The following is a 22,654-nucleotide window of genomic DNA, read 5'->3' as shown; positions in this document are numbered from 1 at the left end:
ACTTAAGAGCGAAGGAGATACTCAACAAATTGGACAATGATCAAGGTCAATAGCAGCTGTTAAACAAACACTAACAATTAGTGAAGCAACTATAGAACAATACTAGAGCAATCACAGAAACTACGAGGTGCTTTGGTCACAAGATTGTCCAAAAATGTCTTCAGGCAATTAAAGCAAAAATAAGCGAGGATGGGTACAACACTAGTTCAATGAGTAAATACATTTTTATTTTTTCTGGTGAAAAAATTCCCAGCTGAACACACACACACACATAATTATAATCATAATAATTGAACATGTCGTTAAGTGCATAACCGAGGTTCATTTGAACCAAAAGGCAGCAAATTCCCAAGAAAGAATGGCAAAAGTATCTTTTTTGGAAACTGCAAAAATAATACCAGATTAACCTTCATGATAAGCTTCGCGTAACTATGACGATGCAAATGTCATCCACCACAAACATTAGTAATAACATGAGTAATCCCAAGACAAGACGCTAGAACATGTCCTACAGCTCTGCAAACACAGACAGACAAGTGATACTCCCAAAGAAGATACAGGAGTAAATTCTCTGACCATGTATTAAGTGACAAACCCCTGCCAGTGTCAACGGTGGGCCAATTTCCAGTACTCTTCTTCTCCTTCTTCTTCTTCACTGAAACCTTCATAGTAGGCATTTCCATCTTCAGTGTCTTCGGTTTCACAATTGGAGCTTCTACTTTCAGGCTCTTCATCTTCAGTTGCAACCTCATCAGGGTAATCATTAATGGGATTGTCTTCAGCTACAGTAAAAAATGACTTCAGCTGAAGGATCCAAATGGAAAAAAATAAAAAGGTCTTCAACTACAGTTAAAAATAATCGACATCAGCAAAAGGATCTTCAATGATCTAGAAGGAAACGAAAAACAAGAAATACCATTCGAATCATCAGTTTCAAACTCTGAATGAACTGTACCATCACAACAATAATTATCTTCAACATCCACTTGCACCCTGGACAACATAATTATCATGTTAACCTCCATTTCAGATTTGTAGATTGAAAAATACCAAAGAACAAATCAAAACACAAATAATGATACTCCCTTACACTGGGTACATGGTCAAGTCGTCTCCACCAGGGCTATCCAGTGCCTTACTCACAGTGTACAAATCATACACATAGCCATCTGCCAACACAGTTAAAAAAATCGGAAAAAAATAAAAAATAAGAATATCAGATAGATATAGTACCAATGGAGACTGGCACAAGTCTAGAGGACCATTGCAGTCTATCCATAGTATCATGAATAACATTTTCCTTTTTTGCAATGAGGCTAATTTAATTAAAGACTACCAATCTATAGCAGGCTAAAATGAAGAGGGATGACCTTGCTTGGATGAGCGAGCGATAACGTCAGCTTCAATCTCTGCAGCAGCAGTTGGGAGATACTCTCTAATTAAAGGCAGATAATTGCACAAAATTGCATCATCTTCATCTAATGTTGAATTTCTGCATCATTTGAAAAGTTGTGGAAAGCTTCAGAACAGAGGGAAGAGGAGATGAACTACAAAAAAATTAAAGAAAACTTACACATAATTTTGCAAACTAGTAGAAGCTTCTTCCTCTTCAACATCAACACGGACAACATCATATAAACTGCAAAAATCATTGATGAAGTCATCATACATTGCCTCCTTATTTCTGTTTCGACTCTTCCATATTTGCTCAAAACGAGCACTTTTCACATGCTCCTGTCAAAAATTACAAATTTTAGCTACTGGGGTTGCATCTGCTGCTTACAGAATAAGATAAAGCAGTGAGCATTGGATATCTGTGTCACTCTGACTCACTCACTAAACCATATATTTGAAAATATGATAGAAACTTAAATACAGTGACCTTCTGTGTACGGTGACTCCATATTCTTTTTTTCTATAACCATGGAAGTTTACAGACACAAAGAACTTAAGCAGCATCAATAGCTTGTTAAACATAATAACATACCTCATGCTTCTGTCTAGCTGTTGACCGCAGTAGACCTTGCTTTTGCTGGCAAAAGAAAAGGCATTGTTATTTTCCTATAAAGGTTTTTAAGAACGGGTAACTTCCATAAACTTATATGCATAGTGAGGAAATATAGTTTGATTGTAACACGACCCATGTAAACCAAATAATCAATCATAATAAAACCATCTGAAACAAATAAATAAAACTTTCAATCTTTCAATAACAAAGTGTCAAGCATGGCTCTTTGATCCTGTATGAAATAAGCAATACAAGAATGGTTGAAGCCAATTATGCAGTATCAACTCAATAATCAGGAAAATCTAAATATTCTTGCCTACATTGAGATGCCTAGTATCGAGAGCCTACAGGAATTAACTCTCACATTGTGTTGTTTAAACATATGCTTTCTCTCCTCAATCTTTTTCTTGAAACCATTTCCATCCGAAAGGTGTGGCTCCTGAGGAACAAAAGGAACACAGGAAAAAGAAAATTACACAAATCCATCAGTGGTGCAACAAAGAAAAATGAGTAGAAGTTCATAATGATGCCAAGTTATAAGGCCATTCTTTTACCTTAAACAAGAAATATGAAAAGGAAATATAAGAACAGATAAAACTTAAAACAAATCACTAGCAGATACAGAATCACAAACTGACAAGAAAACAAATTGGAAGACACTGACCACAAATAATTGCAACGCATCTTTGGTCGCTTCAGGGCTGATTACAGTTTCCACATGATGCACCAGAACCTTTTTGGTCTTTAAATCAACTAAAATATCATTCCACAAGTACAGATTAGCCAGAAAAGTTACATTAAAATGACACATGGACTTCATATTTGTGCATGATTTTGATCGATTTCCATAAAAAGTAAAACAGAAGAAAATATGTTAAAACATAGAACATGATGATTAATGAAGCACAAACTAGAAAGCAGAGGGTATTTTCATTTTTGGTTAGATAGGAGCAAGGTTTTCTGACTCTGACTAGGGACTTGACTTGGATACATGAAAATCTGAGTCAAATCAGGACTCTCCAGTCCTGTGGGGCGAGTCGAAAGGGATTCAGCCAGAACAGAAGAGCCGAGTTCCTCCCTATGACTGGACTCACCCTGTCCAAAATCCAATCCTACTTGGCTGAGTTGCGAGTCAACTCGGCAAGCTGGAAAACCATGGTTAGAAGGGGAATTCACTTGATCTGAAGGAAAGGGAATCTGAAACTAAATTAGAATTAGTCGTACAAGAATTACATGATCCTCGTCCAATGCTATAAGTTTAAGTATATCATAAGGAATAGATCACAAGCAATCAATGTATTGTGCAAACTAACAAACAAAAAGACAAAAAGGGTAATGGAAAACAAATTTATGTAAATCAGGAATTCCTAAGACTAATCACATGGACCTCATCTTAGCCATCACATAAGCAAGCTTTTCCCATTCAACATACACCATTTTGAATTTGTTAAAGTTTAGAAGCATTTTAGTAATTTTACTATGGTGTATAGTGTCCTGAGGTTCCAGTTAGAAAGGTGTTAATTAGACGTGTCCAATGATGTAATTTTTGCCATTTTACATTACTGTTTTATGGCTGTAAGTGGTATAAGTGTAATAAGGGTAATATGGACTTTTTCCTTGTAATCACTTAAGTTGTTTAATAAATAGGTTAGAGGTAATGTTACCCAGTCTTTCTCTCCCTCGTCTTCTTCTTCTCTCTCTTTAATTCTTCCTTTCTATTAGTTTTACAGACCTCCAAAAACTAATTTGTAAAGGTGCAGCAAAAGTAGATGGATGTCAAAGTGGAAACAGTAAAAAAATTGATTAATTGCAGTTATTTACTATCAAGCTAATTCTCATAGGAATTTAATTTTTTCATTCAGAAGACAAAAATGAATAAAATTAGTTTTTTTTTCAAAGCAAGAGGTCTCACCATTTCCAGCAGATTCAGAAACTGAAAGATTTTCAAAATCTAGAAGAGCTCGCTTGAGAGGCCTTTCATTTATCTCCAACCCTACATAAAAGATATAAGTTTCTATATCAGACTTCACCACTTGCATCACCAAAACACAAGAATTTGTGTTCAAAACTCACAGAGAGCATCAAGTGGTGCCTGTGTAAGCTTTCTCTTAACCCTAACCACCACTGGCTTCAACATAGAATTGCTTTCAGCTACATCTGCCATGACAAATAACTGCAAACTGAAGAATTTAGAACTTGGACATTTTTAAATCCGCAAAAAAAGTAAAATAAAAAATATAAAAAATTACAAGAGCTCAATAAAAACCAATTTTGAAAAATGAAAGGCATATAAACAGAATGATTTGAAGCAGCAAATTCCACTACCCAAACTCAATATACCATCGCTTCAAATGAGAAGACAACAATTTCCACCAATTCAAAGCACAGATGACAGCAATTTCTCTTTGGTTATGAGTGTTTCACTCTTCTAACAACTTCAAGAGATGGATGCAAATGCCATTTAAAAAGATCCAAGTAACATTAAACCCTACAAGAAAACTTCTTTTAATGCTCACAAGAAGAATTACAGCAATATAAAAAACCAAAAACAGCATTAGAGTTACATTATTGTCTAAGACTATCCTATTCTAACTTCATCTCCACATATGTTGCATATTTTTACACGGAAGTGTATAATTCAGCTTCTGGTCTTACCACTCTTGGAAAATTAAGTGAATAGTTTGTGAAGAATATATATTTCTTTATAAAAATGAAAATGTGGATTCCATTAAGAACTCTCTTGGAGAAGGAAAGAACACAGGCTATAAATACCAAAAAAGGAAAAGGAAAACCACGAGCATGATCCCACAATAAATGATGTGTCCTGCCAAGTTACATTTATATCTCTGCATAAGTCCTCAATTTCATTGAAGCACATTAAAAACAGTACAGGGAGCATTTTCTACCTAGAAACCCAACTTATGACAACCGCAAAATCCCCTTCAACAAGGGGGGCTGAGAAGCTTCCCATGAATATACACATGAAAATTGAAATGCTATAACGCCCTCTCATTTTTACTGAGTCATCTTTAGAGTATTTGAAAAGATTAAGCTTCCTGCCCAAATAACCTCAAAAATCTTAGTTAGAATACGGGGTTTGTACTCTTCATTCTGCATGACACTGAGTGAACTTAAAGAATCAATTTCAGGAAAACTTTTCTATGAAAAACGAAAGTCTGAGTCAGAACCTCTGCAATCATAACTTTTTAGCATTCTATGATGTGAGTTCATAAAACTATGCCATCTATGCTTACCCGAATGAACTTGCATAGTAATGTGCATCTCATATGTGGGTATTTTAACACACAGCACAGCATTCCTGGCTAAAACTCGGAGGTACCTCCGCCTTAATGAGATTTCACTCACTAACATATTCATTTGCTTACAGGCCTTGTTATTTATGAAGTCAGGATCCAAGGAACTCTAAGTTAGACTAATTTTTGTCCGCATAGACAACAATTAACTGGCATATAACTCAATAGATGAGGACCTAAGCATATGGCCATTGAGAAAATTTCTTCGTTTGTCCCTTACGAAAGAAAGATATACATGAATATTGCTTCTAGGAGCCTAAGAATAAAGAAAATTTTAAAAAAAAATCTACTTGACGACTGAGAATAGTAAACAGAAAGGCACCCAAGACAAGAGGATAGCGGTAGAATGTCAAATGAGAGAAACCATAGCAGTGAAGAGAAGAATTAATAACGCCAATACAAAGAAATAGGAGATTTCAATCGGGCCAGGAACTCAACGCAAAAGACAACATAGAGGCAAAAAAATCCTCACAGCCAATCCAGTCCACAGTTCACAGTCCACAGTCCCATAGATATGAAAGGAAAAAAGCTATATATAATCAGAGATAGGGCGAGGAGCAGATTATAGAGAAAAAGTCAGAGAGTCGAAAGAGAAATTAGAAAGAAACGGCATCAGAAAAACCAGAGGAGTCTTAAAGATTATCCAGAGAAATTAGAGAAGGAGAAATCAAAGAGGAGTCAGAGAGATATCAAGGAAAGAGCTTTACTTGTCGCCTGTCGGCAACAGAGAAAACGCCGGAGTACCTTGGGCGACGTCCTCGGAAAATAGAAAGCACGATGTGGTGAAAGGAGAGAAGAAAGGTGACCTCGCTAAAAATTATGCTAATAATTAATGAACATAATTTTAAGATAAAAATATGCTTTATTTGAAAATAAATTTGCCTATTTTTATAAATACACCTCTCACGATACAATTTCATCTTCTGATGATTTTGTCATAACAGGCTTTCTTTTTATTATTTTAATAATTCCTATTTTATTAAAATATAAATAAATGACTATACTATTTTATAATATAAAAATTAGAAGGTTTTAATTAATTCCTGAAAAATAATTTTACGAAATAACGATATTGTTATAAATTTAGTTCTCAATTTTAAAAAATTAAAGAAAAATTAAAGAAAAAGATTAGCGATCAATAAGTTTCTGATGGCTTGTTACATCGTTTTTCGTTTAATCTGTTCTGACGGATTCCCTTGTGAGCTGTGACGAATTGGGTTTTCCTTTGGAGCTTGAACTGATAGTACTTACGCTTTTCTGCCTCTGATCCTTACGTCTACTGGAAATCTGATGACAGCGGCTTCTTATATTGCGGGAAAATGGTGAATCCTTTTGCCTGACTTAATTAATCCAAGCAATACCATCTACGTCTATTCATGCTTATGCCTCTTGATAATTTCCATGTCTAGGCTAGTATAACTGACAGCGTAGACGAGGATTTCAGTTGGAGCGAAGATGAAATCCAGAAGAAGAACATTCACTCCACATGCAGCGCTGATCGAGCGGGCGAAGTAATTGCATGCTTCACAACTTTGAGTTGGGATGTATTTCTTATGTTTTATCTCTAAAAAAGAAAGATTACCTAGGAAAACTGGAAGGTTGTATCTTCTTTCCAATCATCGTAATAACTATTAGAACTTATGAAACGCTGATGATGAGAGGCATGTCGTTCTGACTATCTGCAATGAATTTGTTGCATTTTCAAGAGAAACGATTATTCCACCCAAATGGAATTCTATCTGAAATGATTACAGAAAATCACTACCGGCAATTTTTACTCGAGTTTACTTTTGGGTGGTCAATAATTATTTTTGAATTTATAATGGGTTACCCCAACTGAATTTACTACAAGAGACCTGTCAGTCAACTTATCTTACTACTGCATGCATTCTCACGCTGAAGTAGTCTGCTTTTTAACACACAATCCGCTGCAAGAGGGTTTACCTATTTGCACTTGTGAGACAGCAGGTGCTTTACTAAGTAGAAGAATTACTGTTCCTGTAAAAAGCATCAAGACATTTGTTCCAATGAAGCCAAATGTGAGGATGAGATAGCCAAAGACAGTTAATCTTCTTGATTTTAATTTGATGCCTACATGTTATTTTCATTTTTTATGTTAGTCAATTGTCCAAATTTAGTGACGAGTTTAATCTTGGCCCCAAAATGGTTGGAACTAGGGTTAAGTCTCTATGATGTTTATTATCGGTAGTATTGGTCATATTCTTTTGGAGCAAAGTTCTAAGAACAAATAGATGAACTAATCTCTTCTGGAATTATGTTCCTTATGCTTGATAAGTTTGTGCTTACGTTTCATCCTTTCCTGTATTAATCAGTTAACTTTTCTAAGAATTTTTGTCTCTCTGATTTCATATCAATCATCAATTGTTATGCTGTTCCTTGTTTTCGTTTCTCTCTCTTTCTTTCTGAGAATAGTATGATAAAATGAGAGATTCTCTCATCAATTCATTCATGATGCAAAGAAATGCAGTTAGAAAGCCTCTTTTTGCCTTTTCATTGATTCCTTAAACTTTTACCTCTCCTTGAATTGATTGTTTTAAAGAGTGCTTGTTTATCTATCAGTAAGGGTTTTTGTACTAAATTTGTCTTCTTGTGTGAGGCAGCCAAGATAATTGGTCAGGCGAGATAGTGAAGATATTGAAACTTTTTATGACTTGTAGTATCATGAAGAAGATATGAAACAAAGCCAGGGATCTTAAAATCTATTTTTTATAACGCTTGAACACTTTGTCATGAATAGTCCAATTTGCTTAATATTACTGTCTTCCAAGGCATGTCATTTAAGCTAAGTTCAATGTCAGAAAGCCTGGTCAGCCAAATTTCTCTCACTTGGAATTGAACTTTGGACTTGCATAGGCTTTGCTGTGTTAAAACGCACATTTATTACTGACCAAAAGGAGGAAAGTCCCAGAAATAAAATTATAAGAGGGCAAGCATGTGATAGATTGTTCTTGTGCTTTATTTCCATCTAAACAACTCAGGTCTGATGGGCGAGATGAGACTTCGTTAAAGATGGGGGAAGTTAATATAGAGGATAAATACAGATATGTGGGTGCATAGGCATCATGAAGCTTCTTTCTAAATAGGTGTTACATTCATACTCACTATTTGCTTGATATTGAGCTGGTGAATGATTAACTGTGACTGATCTTTAATGTTTTGCTATTGTTGGTAGAGTATATGCTGTTCACAGTGGTGCATTATTCTGTCTTTCTTTTTGTAGGATTTTAGATGACTTATCTTTTCATTTTTCTTCATGTTTCAGTTAGACAGTGCAAAAGTACCAATATCCTCTGTGTTTGCTCATTTTGCTGAAATGGGGTTTTCACCAGACATGATTTTGAAAGCAATGCAGGAGAGTGGTATGGTGATGTGTTGCTTGAGAAACTCTACTGCGCTTTGTGTGGATGCTTCTATAGGGAATTGCACACTGAACTCGACTTGTTATTTTCTAGGAGAAGGGAACACAGAGGCAGTACTGGAAGCTCTTCTTACATATTCTGTAAGATAGTCTTCTCTTAAGTATCCTACTTTCTCTTGAATGGCATTGTTTTCGTCTAAAAAATGTTACATATTACTCCTCTAGGCTCTGTGCCTTGAGGATGCTCGAAGGAGCAGTTGGAGTTACATTCCGGTTAAACTTTGCATCCATGTGGTGAATCTATTAAGCTTATCATTCCCATGAATGCATAGCCAAGATTATGCCAATCTGTTACTGTTACTGTTACAAGCAACTATTCAGTGGCTCATGTTATAGGATCTAAATCTTTGTAGAATTTTGCACTTTGGTTAACCCTGAATTTTTGTTGAGAGATCTGTTAAACATTATCCCTTATAGAAAACTAAAAAAATATTTCCATATATACGTAATGTAGATTAGAATACTGTAATTGTAATCTATGTTTGAACCTCTCAGGTTCTCGAGGAGTCTGCTCAAGGATGTTGCAACTCTTCCACTGCTCGAAATTCTTCAAAAAGTGTAAGTCACATTCTTGATCATGAGTTCTGTGAAGTCATTTTCTTGATCATGAGTTCTGTGAAGTGGAATATTGTCATGCTAACCAGGTTTGCTACTGTACTGGCAATTTTATGCCAATAACCTTAGAAAAATTCATTAAATTCTTTTCAGTGGATCCTGGGCTGCTTCGTTGCTTCTATTGTTATTATGAGTGTTATATTTTATATCCTTCTTCTCATTCTTGTATTAGGAATCGGAGGTTGTTTCATATTCTAGTTGTAGAGAATATGCACCAACCACTCATGGGGGCATTCATTTCAGCATACTATTTATATTGTATGGATGACAGAAATGTTGGTCCTCTCTGCTCTGCCAGTTCAAGTCCCACCATGTAAATCAGCCAGGATCCAAAAACACTTCAGGTTGCTGATGCTAACTATTCAATGGAATTAATGAATTTTGAACTTTTATTTTGGCTTTCAACTGTAACTGGTAGTTTTTCTGATCAACAGGACTGCCTGGATGCAACCATAGGACCATAATTGTTAGGATCCAAAGAGACAATAGCAATGTCTGTACTAGCATGTACAAAATCCATCTAAAGAGTAGGTCCTGTCATAAATGAGACCAATTACATGTGTTTAAAATATCTCCTTGCTTCCAGAATACGGTAAATTTTCCTTGTTTCCTGACTTTAAAAGCGTCTGTAATTGTTGTACAATTGGTTAGAAGGTGTGCTGTAGGATGATTATTGACGTTATATTCTACTGGGTCAATATGAAAGTCATCCTAACATCTATGAAAGCACATGGAGTATTTAATTCATAGAGTCAGAGCTGCAGCTTTTACATTTCTTCTCCGAGTTATTTCCAACTGTTCTCCTATATGATTCAGTCACGCAAACAAAGAAGGAACCTGAAATCTTCTATGAATTCGTCTTAAAATATATAGATTCCTCCTGTAGTCAAAATGAGGCTTGTTGTTTACTAGTTGTCTTTTATATTCAGTTTGTGACTCTCTGCTCCTGTTCTACCAGGAAACACCAACTTTGTCTGAAGAAGAAGAAATCTGGATGCTTCTAGTTGATATGGGCTTCACTGAACATGAGGCTTCTGCAGCGTTGGATTATTGTGGTGTTGTATCTTGCTTTGATTAGGTTATTTTAATTGGGTCTTTAACAATTTTTATGAACCAGTTAAGATTAATCAGTCAAATAGATCCCGATTTACAAATTTAAATCTTTTTCAGTTTTCAACTGAATATCAGCTCGGGTACATATCTGCAACATTTTTGTTGCTTGGGGTAATAATTCCTTTTTTGGGCTAGGACTGCTCATGCCTGTCCAAGTGCCTCACTTGCGAATATGTAATGCTACTTTCGGCTCGAATACTCTTTTCCTTGGTTGGGGCTGCCTGCATAAATTAAAATTTTCAGATTTTTTTTCATGCTATATTTGGCTTTCTTTCAGCTTACTAGTAGTCTGATTAATTACTAAAGTTCACATCTTGTAATTTAAAGTAATACTGTTAGTAGTTTTGCATGTTGTTGTTACTCTCATATTTCTGTTGTCTTTTCACCTGTGTTGATATTTTCTGTAGACAACCTACTTCTCTGACTTCTGCTGTATTTAAAAATGAAGGTCCAAATGCTTCACTCTCTGAGCTACAGGCTTTTATATATACTTCCCAAATTACAGATTCATCTGATTCTTCTTTCACAGTGGAATCACATCTTTTGAAGTCTGATGAAGATGAGGTACTACTCTATCTATGTTCTGCACTCAACAGAAATCGGACTGGTGTTTTGCTTTCTTTATGGAGTTCAGTAATACTTGAAAATCATGTTACTTATCTTTCTACAGAAACTGTATGTAATTGATGACATATTTCAAGCATGATTTTTTTCTTATATTCTGCAGACAGGGTCTAACAGCTCAAATGATGAGTTTCCCAGAGACAAGAAAAGGAGGAAAGAGTCTGAAGAGGCAAGAATAAGGGAGAATAACGTTTTGAATAGGAGGAAAAAGGAATTTGAAGAAAGGTACCATTCCTATGATAGGCATAACAAGCTGAAGAGAATTTTGGTGGACAGTGAGAAGCCTTCAACACTGTCCAGCCTGCCATGCATGGTTGATTTTGGAGTTCCTGATTATCCAAATTCTGTGACTCAAAGAAATATCCCTGGAGTAGCAAGGGGACCTCCTTACTTCTACTATGAAAATGTAGCGATTGCTCCAAGGGGGGCATGGAGAACTATCTCCAAATTCTTGTATGAAATCCAGCCGGAATTTGTGGACTCAAAGCACTTCTCTGCTGCAGCAAGAAACCGTGGCTACATCCACAATCTGCCCATTGGCAATAGGTTTCCCCTTGAACCACAGGCCCCAAGAACTATTCATGAGGCCCTCCCATTGACTAGAAAATGGTGGCCTCCATGGGACCACAGAACCCAATTCAACTGCATAAACACTAGTGTTGCGACTGCCCAGATAACAGAGAAGATTCAGATTTCTCTCTCCTACTCTTCAGATCCTCCACCTCCAAGCATCATAAAGTATGTCATTTCCCAATGCAAAAGATGGAACTTGGTTTGGGTGGGGCTTAACAGGGTGGCACCTCTGGAGCCGGATGAGATAGAAATGTTAATGGGCTATGCAAAGAATCATACATGAGGAGGTGGAATCAGCAGCACTCAGAGGTTTAAATCACTAGGTAACTCATTCCAAGTGGACACAGTAGCCTACCATTTTTCTGTCCTGAAGGGCATGTTTCCTGATGGGGTCACACTTCTTTCCCTCTTCTCTGGCATTGGGGGCGCTGAAGTTGCACTTCACCGGCTTGGAATACCTCTCAAAACTGTGGTCTCTGTTGAAATTTCTGAATTCAATAGAAATATTCTTCGTAGCTGGTGGGATCAGACAAATCAGAGTGGCACTTTGATTGAGTTTTCAGATGTCCAGGAGCTATGTATTGATAGGTTGATGCAGCTTATCAGTTGTACAGGTGGGTTTGATTTAGTTGTTGGTGGGAGTCCCTGCAATAATCTTTCAGGTTGCAACCGTGCGACTAGAAATGGACTGGAGGGTAAACATTCAGTGCTATTCTATGATTATTTCCGGATCTTGGAGATGGTGAAAAAATTAATGGGGAGAAAAGTCTGATTCTGGAAGGTATGAAGTGCTTCCATTCTATTGAAAAACCCAATAATTAATCCTGTTGAAATGCCAGAGACCTCAGCAATGCGGAGAGCACCCTGTGGCCACGGCTTGCAGAAGTGTCGTGTTTCTGTTGTAGTGAAGGCCTTAACTATCAAAGGTGACAATGCCAGTGTCAATAGTGGGATTTTCCAGATAAGTGAAGGCTCCTCTCCCTCCCTTGGATAATACCAACTCAATTGGGTGTGATTCACGATATGGTTCTCAGCTTTGATGCAGTTTCATTCCTGTTGTTTTCCATGGAGATTTTTGCTGTTTTACAAGGAGATTTTGCCGCATACAAAGCTAATCAAATCCAATTAGCAAAATTATTAGCACTTATATCTCAGGTTAAATATGCAATATCTGTCGCACCTTGAATGTAGTTCCTCTAGAAATTTTGCTTCTGGGTGTTAATGTTTTTAACTCTTTAATTTAGGAGGAGAAACTAAGCACAAAAACTTATTTTGTATCTTACATTTTCCTTTTTGCTCATGGGTCCATTTTGGTTTAGTAATGTAGGGAAATCATATAGCTTCCTGGAAGTTCAAACAGCTTGAAGGAAATCGTTTTTTTTCATCTTATCAGAAGATAAGATATAGACACCAGATTTAACCATCGGAGAAAAGATAAAAAGGCAAGCTTACCTGCTGCAATTTGGCGGTCGAAAATTTGGGACGTGGAGATTGCTGGACTTAGGCTTTTTCACCGGATTTGTAAAAACTGATTTGACCTGGGTGACTTTTAGGTTTTACAGTGTGGGTTGAAAATCCCGGATAGTAGACAAGTCCGGTCACATGTTCCATTCATGGAATTCGTATCCGCCAGTTGTATTTTCAGGTCCACTTTTGTCGATCGGTGTGAACGCTTTAATGGATCTTCATTTAGCTTCAGCCAGTTGACATATTGACCTGGTAATTTAGCTGTGGAGAATTTGGGACATGGAGAATTTGTAAAAACTGATTTGACCTGGGTGACTTTTAGGTTTTATTGTGTGGGCTGAAAATCCCGGATAGTAGACAAGTCAGGTCAGTGTGAACGCTTTAATGGATCTTCACTATTTAGCTTCAGCAAGTTGGACATATAGACCTGGTTTGTTTTCGGAAAACTGAGTGATCGACGAATTTTCAACAACTCGTAGAAGTTGGCATGAGACAAAATCTTTTGGAAGAGAAACAAAAAGATACTACTCATGGGCTCGAATTCAAGATACTACTCATGGGCTCGAATTCCTTGATAGCTGTTAAGAAATGACGTCAGATCAAGACGGTAGTGTTTTGGAAGTTGATGCCGATGTAGGTTGACTGTAACAATAAAGAACAAATCATTTGATTGGGCAAGGACAGAAAAAATTCCAAAATGGATGGGACGACTTAAATAATAATCGTCTGCCTCGCCCACATATGTAGCTAGAAACAACCCAAAAATTAATAAATACTTTATTTAGTATTTTTAAATATTTATTTGATGATGTGGCATTTTTAGATAATGACACTGTGGGCTGACATCTTGTTACACTCTTTGGGTGTTGTGTGGCATGATCGTGTAACATACGTTTGACGGTTAACTCACTAAAAGTTAGGATATTTGTGTTATTATGTTAAATAAAAAGATAATATTCTAAAATTCCGTATTATAAAATTCCCTTATAAGAACTTGCAATAACTGCCGACTACTCCGTCTTCCTCGGAACAGCCTTCCATGGAGGCGAAATTGAAGCTTCCGTTTCAGTACTCGTCCTTTTTCTGCTACTTGATGCTCTTCCGAAGTTTGATCACATCAGATGGTGCTTTTGAAATTGTAGACGTGGATGTTGGAGTGATTCTGGATTTTCATACTTCTGTTGGGATTGTTGGTAGAAGTATCATGTCGGTCGCGCTGGAGGATTTCTATGCAAGCATCGGCCGAGGTTATCGCACTCGTCTCAAGTTTCATTACAGGGATTGTCATAGTGTCATAGAAGCTGCTTCCGAAGGTACTGGTTTAAATTCTAAGACTTGTCCATACAGGCAGCTGCACTTATTTTGAGTTTATATGAGGAAGCAGACGCCATTTGAGCTACAATTGAGAAGATCGAGTTAAAAAATGGGAAGCAGTGTCTAAAGGAAACTCCTAATTATAACCACCCTTATTTTTTTCCATTAATCAAATCTATTCTGAGTTCCCATTTTCTGGACTTGATCCTAGCCAGAAAACTTATTCTGCTTTGAAGGTCTGATTGACTATTCTACCTTGAAATAAACCTGACGTGTTAGCCTCCTACTCAGGTCCCTTATCAGTTCATGCATTCAATTGTGTAGTTGCATCAACTCCGCCAAACCATATGATTCTGAATTTTGGCATAGCTAAGATTGGATTTCCTCTCTCCTCGCTGCTGGTGATTTTTAATAGAGCTCCGAAAGCAAACGGCAAATGAAAATCAGTAGTTGCTGTAAATCCTTTCATGTTCTACCAATCTGAACTTGTCATCCGGTATAGGATTCAAAATAACGCGTCCAACAAGTTTTCGTAGGAACAAAATCGATGAGAGAATGACTACTGATGGATTTGTCGAAATCTGAAACTTCCAATTTTTCTTCGTGTTGCAGCATTGGAGCTTATAAAAAGAGCTGGCGTCAAAGCGATAATAGGCCCCCAAACATCAGAAGAGGCGGACTTCTTAGCTTATATGGGAAGCAAAGCTCATGTTCCTGTAGTCTTTTTCTCCGCTGGCAGCTCTCTGCTATCCCCATCCCGAACGCCATACTTCATCCGTATGGGGCAGAGCGATTCCTCCCAAGCAAAGCCCATCGCAGCCATCCTCAACGCCTTTGGTTGGACTGATGTCGTTCTCGTCCATGACGATAGCTACAGTGGAAACGCGCTAATACCCTATCTTACTGATGCTGTTCAAGAGGTTGGAACTACCATCAGACGGAGAATTACCCTCCCATCCATAGCAGATGAGGCGATTATCCATCAAATAATGAATGAATTATCAGCTGATCATCATCTGCAGGCTAAGGTTTTCATCGTGCACTTGCCGGTTTCACTCTGCGGAATGTTTTTCCAACAGGCAAACGAGGCAGGGATGATGGTAGATGGGTATGCATGGCTTGTAACAACCAGAGTTTCCAATCTTGTCAGAGCCTTGGATCCTTCAGCCGTGAGCTCCATGGAAGGTGTTCTTGGAATCAAGACATATGTACCAGAACCCCCACTTACAGACAATTTTCGACGAACGTGGATACGTAAGTTCAGAAAAGAACAGCCTGAAAAAGATATACCCGACCTTGATGTATATGCATTATGGGCTTACGATGCAACATGGGCAGTAGCATTGGCGGCTGAAAAAGCCCTCTCAGCAGGAGTACCCCACTATCCTCACCCCAGTGTAGAAGGAGACTCGACCAAATTGATGGACATGGAGGTGTCGCCAGTTGGACCAAAACTTTTACAGGCTTTGTTGGCTACACAGTTAAATGGCTTGAATTGGGATCGTATCAATTTAGCAGCAGGGCGCTTAAATTCCTCGAATACTTTCGAGATTATAAATTTGATGAGCGGCAGTAGCGGAGGAAGGAAAGTGGGTTACTGGACACCAATTTATGGTCTTTCTCGTAGTCTGAGCTCAGAGAAGAACTATTCTACCAAGGTTGAAGATCTTTCAGGGATTATATGGCCGGGAGGACTCACATCCGGTCCACAATCTCAGATCACTACAACGAATAAAATACTCACATCCGGTCCACAATCTCTGATCACTACACCGAATAAAAGATTGAGGATTGGATTTCCCATTAAAAAGGGGTTTACGGAGTTCGTCAGGGGAAACGAATATAACATCACTGAAGGTTACTCGGTAGACATTTTCCGTGCTGTAATGGAGGCTATGCCGTATAAGGTTCAACTGGTTTTTCAGCCGTATAATCACGTCCACGGCGGCGACTCAGGATATTACGACAATCTCACTTACCAAGTGCACCTCAATGTGAGAGACTGATACTGCTTGTATCATCCATATTCATTGGTTTTCATCTGTAAAAACTAAAAATACTCCTCTGCATCATTGAGTTCTTTTGAGTCGATTTTTGCTTATTTTATCTTGTGGAAGTGCAGAAATATGATGCAGTGGTGGGAGATACAACGATTACTGGACAGAGATCAAGATATGTGGATTTTAGCCAGCCTTACACGGACTCGGGAATTTCCATGATTGTTCCGGTTGTGGAGAACGTCGTGACCAAGAAATTATGGTGGTTCCTTGTTCCACTTTCAATGGGACTCTGGTTGGCTACTATAGGAATGTCGGTGCTCAAGGGAGTTATTGTCTGGTTTTTCGAGCGTTCAACAAACAAGGAATTCCAAGGGACGAAGGCAGAACAAATTGGAAAAATCCTCTATTTCTCCTTCACCATCTTCGTGTTTGCAAACAGTAAGTAGAGTGCTTCTCTTCCCTTAGATTTTCTCTAATACCAATTATAAATGGATCGGTATAGTGAGTGACAAGAAGCCCTCTTTGAGTGAAGAAGAGAAGTTGAAGACCAACCAGGCGCGATTCATAAGCAGCTTATGGACATTCATCGTCTTCGTTCTCGTGACAAGTTACGGCGCCAATTTGACCTCCATTTTAACAGTGGAGAAGATTAGACCCAAGGTGACTGATCTTCAAACTCTAATTAAGAACAGAGAGAAAATCGGCTACCAGACTGGATCCTTTGTGCTGAAGTTTCTCAAGGACCAAGGAGCGGACGAATCAAATCTCAAACCTTGTGGTACAGCTAAAGAATATGCAAACGCCCTCGAGCTGGGAAGCGCCAACGGTGGAGTTTCAGCAATAGTGGATGAGATCCCTTACATCAAAGTCTTTCTCAGAAGTTACTGCCGCAGTTACACCATGGCCGGAAAAACTTATCGAACGGGAGGCTTCGGCTTTGTAATATAATCTTTTCCCTCACCAAGTGGTATTTGTGCAATTGACCTTCTGATATATCACTGCAATATTATTTTCACTTCACTTGCTTTGTGGTGATTTTCAGGTGTTTCCAAGAGACAGCCCCATGGTTTCCAACGTTTCGCGATCTATTCTTCAGTTATTTAGCGACGGAAGTATCACCCAGATGGAGGACAAGTGGTTTGCAAACAAGACATGCCTTAATCCACTTGAAACCACCGACTTCAACTATGAACTCTCTCTCAGTAGCTTCAAATTCATCTACCTGACCACCTTATCTGTCTCAGCAGTTACTGTCATTATACACTGTATCAACCTCAAATACGAGGAGAGAAAGAGAGCCAGGGTCACCGCCGGGGACGACCCAGATGAGCCAAAAGACCGGGGAACGGACAAGGAAGCTTCCAACGACGGACAAGATCAGACCTTAGATGAAATTAATACCCATTACCACGAAGAAGATGCACCTGCGACTGAACCGCGTGCGCTTAATAGTCGACCAAGCAGTCCTGTGCTGTCCTCTGCTCAATTCATTGAGGTCGAAGCTACTAGAAACTGATTGGGACTTGTCTGATACCTTGTCATAATTTTCGAGCACGTGTATGGAACCGATTGGTGGCACTGGTAGTCCAATTCCAGTAGCGTCAGTAGAAATTGTTCTGTATCATTTTCATTTATTATATGTAAGAATTAATGATTGATTATTTTAAATTTTGTTTTGACAGAATTTATCAAAAAACCTAATAGCAAACAACTATGCTGAAACGATCCATGAGCAAATGATTGGATAATGTGATAAATGATTTTTTATTTTTATGCATTCAATCAAATAAAAAAGTTCTGCATCAAAACCTCTATAAAATTATCACCTAACATGGAATCGTTTTCATTCGCATAATATAAGAACGATCGGTGGATTCAGAGAAAGAGCAAAGAAATGCTTGTGATTCTTTCATTGACAGATTTTTGGGCTCTTACCGGTTGCCTCTTCTGGCCTGGTCACTGGTTTCCAAAAACGATTCCATGTCAACATCTACAAGTAAATTCATAAATAACATGATCATGTCGCTTTCTTATGGCCCGGTTGCTTCGATGCCTGTACAGAAGAATTGGTCAACTTGAAAAAAGTCATTCGTGCCGAGTTACTCCGCCGAACCTAAATTGATTAATCGCAAGGAAGCTACTAGGAAGAAGACCTCCGCTGAATCACGATGATTAATATGGGCTGTTTTCTTGTTCGGGAGCAATGCTCCATCTCTCTGGTCCGACATTGTTGCAGATGCGCGCTGAATGAAGGCAGAGCAGAAGCTTCGTTCGTTCTCGATCTTCTGCTTGGTGATTCTTGGCATCTCCATCGCATGTGGAGATCGAACCGGGAATGGGCGTGTGGATGTCCATGTTGGAGTGATTTTGGACCTTGAATTACTTGATGGAGTTGTGAATAACAGCTCCATTTCCATGGCTGTCGAGGACTTTTATACGACTACTGGCAGGGATTATCGGACTCGTCTTATACTTCATGATATGAATTCCCAAGGAAGTGTCGTCGAAGCCGCTTCTGCAGGTATGATACAGCTCTTTTAGAGTCTTCTGAAATTTTAGACGAGATAGGAATCCATCTGCAGTCCAAAGAACAAATATGGGAAGAAATTTAGGACCGTTTATTTATGGAACATTTCTCACTTTTTACCAGACATTCGTTAATGATTCCTGTGATGAATTTAGTGAAAATAAGTGGCTTGATCAGTTCATTTTGCAGGCTTGCTGCTTATGAAAACATTTGGTGTGGAAGCCATCATTGGGCCTCAAACATCAGAAGAGGCAGATTTCCTGGCGCACATGGGAAACGAAGCTCATGTTCCCATCGTCTCCTTCTCTGTCGTCAACTCTCTGATATCACCATCCCGAACGCCTTACTTCATCCGTATGGCACAGAATGACTCTGCTCAGGCGAGGCCTATTGCATCAATTCTTAAAGCTTTTGGCTGGAAAGAATTGATCCTCATCCATGACGATAGCTACAGTGGAAATGGCCCAATACCTTACCTCACTGATGCCATCCAAGAGGTTGGGACAGTCATCTTTCGCAGGATCCCGCTCCCATCAACAGCAGATGAGGCCGCGATTCGTCAAATTATGAGTGAATTATTCGATCTGCCCGTCAGGGTTTTCATCGTTCACTTGCCGGTTTCGCTCGGTGGAAGCTTTTTCCGGCTAGCAAACGAGGCAGGGATGATGGTAGATGGGTATGCATGGATCATAACGTCCAGACTAGCCAATCTTGTCAAATCCATGGATCCTTCTGTGGTGAACTCCATGGAAGGTGTTCTTGGAATCAAAACACATGTGCCAAAATCCCTACTTCTGGACAATTTTCGACAACGGTGGAAACGTAAATTCCGAAAGGAACATCCCGAGGCAGATGTATCCGACATTGATGTGTATGCGTTATGGGCTTATGATGCAACGTGGGCAATCGCACTGGCAGCTGAAAAAGCTTACTCCCCCGGAGTCTCGCCGATTCTTCACCCCAATCCCCCAACAGAAGCAAATTCAAAGAAATTAATGGGCATGGAAGTGTCCCCAGTTGGGCCCAAACTTCTACAGGCCCTCATGGCCACGCGCTTCAATGGCTTGAGCGGGGTGATTAGCTTAGCAGAAGGGGAGTTGAACTCTTTCAATACCTTTGAGATTATAAATGTGGTGAACGACGGTGCAGGACGGAAGGTAGGTTACTGGACACCAGGCTATGGTCTCTCTCACGTTCTGAGCAACGAGAAGAACTACTCTACCAACGCTGAAGATCTCGCCAGCATTATATGGCCTGGAGGAAGCACTATAGTTCCGAAATCTCCTACCGCTACGAATGTCACAATCTTGAGGGTTGGCGTCCCTGTTAAAACTGGATACAACGAGTTCGTGAAGGTGGAATGGGACCCTAAACAGAAACGTAATGCCACCAAAGGTTACGTCGTTGATATTTTCCGTACCGTCATGGAGACTATGCCGTATGTGCAACTGGATTTTCAACCGTATGATAATGGTCACGTCGATGAATTAGGCTACTACGACGAACTGATTTATCAGGTGTTCCTCAAGGTGGGGGAGAGTATAATTTTTATTTTTATTTTTAATCTGGTATTTGCTTTTCGAGAAGCCAGGAGCATTTATAATTCCCACCTTGCAATCGATTTTGATTAGCTTGTTTTGTCGATCTCGTGGAAGAGCAGAGGTACGACGCGGTGGTAGGAGATACAACTATCAGAGCAAACAGATCAAATTATGTGGATTTCAGCCAGCCGTTCACAGACTCCGGGATTTCCATGATCGTTCCAGTTGTGGACGCCGATGTTACCAAGAAAATTCTGTGGTTCTTGGCTCCACTTTCAATGGAGCTGTGGTTTGCCACCGCAGGAATGTCAGTGGTCAAGGGAGTTCTTATATGGTTTTTCGAGCGTTCAACGAACAAGGAATTCCAAGGGACGAAACCAGAACAAGTTGGAAAAATCCTCTATTTTTCCTTTACCATCTTCGTATTTGCGAATAGTAAGTAGCCATTAAATTTTGTGTCGTTAAATATTTCTTGTACTTCCTGAGGTTCTTCTTCCCTGTCGCTTCGTGGTTATGATAGTTAATTTATGAATGGATCATGACTCTTAAGAGAGAAATTAATCAGTACCTTGGGTGCAGGAGAGAAGTTGAATACCAACCACGCGAGATTCGTCAGCAGCTTGTGGACTTTTGTCATCTTCGTTCTTGTGACAAGTTATGGGGCCAATTTGACCTCCATTTTGACAGTGGAGAAGCTTCGACCCAAGGTGAGTGATCTTCAAACTCTGATTAAGAACAAAGAGAACATTGGGTGCCAGAATGGATCTTTTGTGCTGGAGTTCCTGAAGGAGCAAGGCGCAGACGAATCAAATATCATACCTTACCCTTCAGTTGAAGACTACGCCAAGGCCCTCGATCTGGGAAGCCCCTACGGTGTTTCTGCGATAGTGGATGAGATCCCTTACATCAAAGTCTTTCTCAAAAAGTACTGCCGCAATTACACCATGGCCGGAAAGACTTATCTAACGGGCGGCTTCGCATTTGTAACCTTCTGTCCCAGTGGCTCTGTTATTGTCCAAATTAATGACTCTCTGATCGCTGCAATCTCACTTGCGTCTTCTGCTGATTTCCAGGCGTTCTCATTAGGTTCGCCCCTGGTCTCCGACGTTTCGAGAGCCGTTGTTCAGTTTAACCAGTATAGGATGAACGAAATAGAGACTAAATGGTTTGGGAACATGACTTGTCCAGACCCACTTGAAGCCACAGACATCAACTACGAACTCTCCCTCAGTAGCTTCCGTTTAGTCTACCTCACCACCTTATCTATCTCAGCAGCGACAGTCGTTTTGTACTTGATCAACATCTCATACGAGGAGCAAAAGAGAGCAAAGATCGCCGCCGAAGTCGAACTAGTTGAGCCTGCAGACGATTCTGTACGTGTCGACGAGAGTTCGGATGATGTTCAAGCTCAGGTAATCGATGAAACCATTAATATCGATAATGGTGAAGATGAGGCTGGTGCGGTTAGAGAAAGTCGGAACGATCAAGCTGGACCAAGCAGCCTTGCAGGCTACGCGTCTCCCTCTTTTGAGGTAGGAACCGAAAAATCTGATCTACAAGTTAGCAAGAAGAGGTGATTGGATATGAAGGACATTAGAGGCTGTTGATTTTTACGGTTTCTTTTGCATATTGCTGCGGATATTTATAGGCGAAGATTAAGATAAAAAATTTTGTGTCCATCTTGGCCTTGTAGACATCACCAGGAGCAGCGATTTACAGGCGCTTCTGGACAGATTCTTTTATGCTCTATAACACTTTAATATAAACTATTTCAGCAACGGTCACAACAGTTGTTACGAACAATATTCCAACATGGAAACAAAGTATACGAATTTAATGCCTTAACAGAGGTACTCGCGAATGATTTTATTCTACAACAGAGAATGACTTTTGATTCTAAGGAGAATCCCTTGAAGCAATTAAAAGATTCTACACAATGACAAGAAGTGAGAATGAGAAACCCATTAGCAATCCTGCAGTGTAGAAACAGTAGCGTTTGGTTATTCATTTCTCTTATCTCTTTCCTTCTCTCATATTTGATATTTTCTTCTTCTGCTTTGATAATTGATATCCTCTCCCCATGCCATCTCAGCGAGTAACTCTGAATATGGATTTCCCA

The 22,654-nt window shown here is 39.1% G+C and overlaps 4 protein-coding genes across 4 annotated transcripts; 3 read left to right on the top strand and 1 right to left on the bottom strand.

The window, feature by feature from the left end:
• Positions 1-222: 222 nt before the first annotated feature.
• LOC137946423 (RNA-directed DNA methylation 4) lies at positions 223-6,111 on the bottom strand. Its single transcript, XM_068792704.1, has 11 exons — positions 6,030-6,111; positions 4,082-4,181; positions 3,921-4,001; positions 2,673-2,761; positions 2,373-2,447; positions 1,988-2,032; positions 1,574-1,734; positions 1,371-1,492; positions 1,091-1,169; positions 917-993; positions 223-782 (listed from the first exon to the last, which is right to left on the bottom strand). The coding sequence occupies exons 2-11, from the start codon at positions 4,170-4,172 to the stop codon at positions 607-609; spliced, it is 996 nt and encodes a 331-aa protein (XP_068648805.1). The 5' UTR covers positions 4,173-4,181; positions 6,030-6,111; the 3' UTR covers positions 223-606.
• Positions 6,112-6,535: 424 nt separating this feature from the next.
• On the top strand, positions 6,536-12,806 carry LOC137945841 (DNA (cytosine-5)-methyltransferase DRM2-like). Its single transcript, XM_068791897.1, has 8 exons — positions 6,536-6,644; positions 6,732-6,833; positions 8,606-8,702; positions 8,796-8,842; positions 9,257-9,319; positions 10,335-10,431; positions 10,938-11,053; positions 11,217-12,806. The coding sequence occupies exons 1-8, from the start codon at positions 6,642-6,644 to the stop codon at positions 11,967-11,969; spliced, it is 1,278 nt and encodes a 425-aa protein (XP_068647998.1). The 5' UTR covers positions 6,536-6,641; the 3' UTR covers positions 11,970-12,806.
• Positions 12,807-14,192: 1,386 nt separating this feature from the next.
• LOC137946778 (glutamate receptor 2.7-like) lies at positions 14,193-18,027 on the top strand. The gene is made up of 5 exons (XM_068793083.1): positions 14,193-14,466; positions 15,080-16,461; positions 16,590-16,905; positions 17,000-17,406; positions 17,510-18,027. Exons 1-5 carry the CDS (start codon positions 14,193-14,195, stop codon positions 17,981-17,983), a joined length of 2,853 nt encoding a protein of 950 aa, XP_068649184.1. The 3' UTR covers positions 17,984-18,027.
• Positions 18,028-18,714: 687 nt separating this feature from the next.
• On the top strand, positions 18,715-22,112 carry LOC137946777 (glutamate receptor 2.7-like). Its single transcript, XM_068793082.1, has 5 exons — positions 18,715-18,988; positions 19,184-20,523; positions 20,655-20,970; positions 21,115-21,518; positions 21,609-22,112. Exons 1-5 carry the CDS (start codon positions 18,715-18,717, stop codon positions 22,110-22,112), a joined length of 2,838 nt encoding a protein of 945 aa, XP_068649183.1.
• The last annotated feature ends 542 nt before the right edge of the window (positions 22,113-22,654 follow it).

Source organism: Aristolochia californica, unplaced genomic scaffold, assembly GCF_029961685.1.
Source record: "Aristolochia californica isolate CCGP_79_NKW_82.1479 unplaced genomic scaffold, dmAriCali1.0.hap1 SCAF_12, whole genome shotgun sequence".
Taxonomy (NCBI): domain Eukaryota; kingdom Viridiplantae; phylum Streptophyta; class Magnoliopsida; order Piperales; family Aristolochiaceae; genus Aristolochia; species Aristolochia californica.
The sequence above is the reverse complement of the archived record's forward strand: the minus strand, read 5'-3'. Positions and strand labels throughout refer to the sequence as shown.

What these genes read in the sequence shown, in the direction of transcription:
- LOC137946423 (XM_068792704.1), bottom strand. Translation starts at nt 4,172, where the DNA reads ATGGCAGATGTAGCTGAAAGCAATTCTATGTTGAAGCCAGTGGTGGTT. An exon ending in TTCTGAATCTGCTGGAAATG is followed by an intron (nt 2,762 to 3,920) that starts GTGAGACCTCTT and finishes ATGATATTTTAG; the next exon opens with TTGATTTAAAGACCAAAAAG. An exon ending in CGCTCGCTCATCCAAGCAAG is followed by an intron (nt 1,170 to 1,370) that starts GTCATCCCTCTT and finishes CTGTGTTGGCAG; the next exon opens with ATGGCTATGTGTATGATTTG.
- LOC137945841 (XM_068791897.1), top strand. An exon ending in TGCAGCGTTGGATTATTGTG is followed by an intron (nt 10,432 to 10,937) that starts GTGTTGTATCTT and finishes TTAAAAATGAAG; the next exon opens with GTCCAAATGCTTCACTCTCT. An exon ending in TGAAGTCTGATGAAGATGAG is followed by an intron (nt 11,054 to 11,216) that starts GTACTACTCTAT and finishes TATATTCTGCAG; the next exon opens with ACAGGGTCTAACAGCTCAAA.
- LOC137946778 (XM_068793083.1), top strand. Translation starts at nt 14,193, where the DNA reads ATGGAGGCGAAATTGAAGCTTCCGTTTCAGTACTCGTCCTTTTTCTGC. An exon ending in CATAGAAGCTGCTTCCGAAG is followed by an intron (nt 14,467 to 15,079) that starts GTACTGGTTTAA and finishes TTCGTGTTGCAG; the next exon opens with CATTGGAGCTTATAAAAAGA. An exon ending in CTTACCAAGTGCACCTCAAT is followed by an intron (nt 16,462 to 16,589) that starts GTGAGAGACTGA and finishes GTGGAAGTGCAG; the next exon opens with AAATATGATGCAGTGGTGGG.
- LOC137946777 (XM_068793082.1), top strand. Translation starts at nt 18,715, where the DNA reads ATGAAGGCAGAGCAGAAGCTTCGTTCGTTCTCGATCTTCTGCTTGGTG. An exon ending in CATCTTCGTATTTGCGAATA is followed by an intron (nt 20,971 to 21,114) that starts GTAAGTAGCCAT and finishes CCTTGGGTGCAG; the next exon opens with GAGAGAAGTTGAATACCAAC. An exon ending in TAACGGGCGGCTTCGCATTT is followed by an intron (nt 21,519 to 21,608) that starts GTAACCTTCTGT and finishes GCTGATTTCCAG; the next exon opens with GCGTTCTCATTAGGTTCGCC.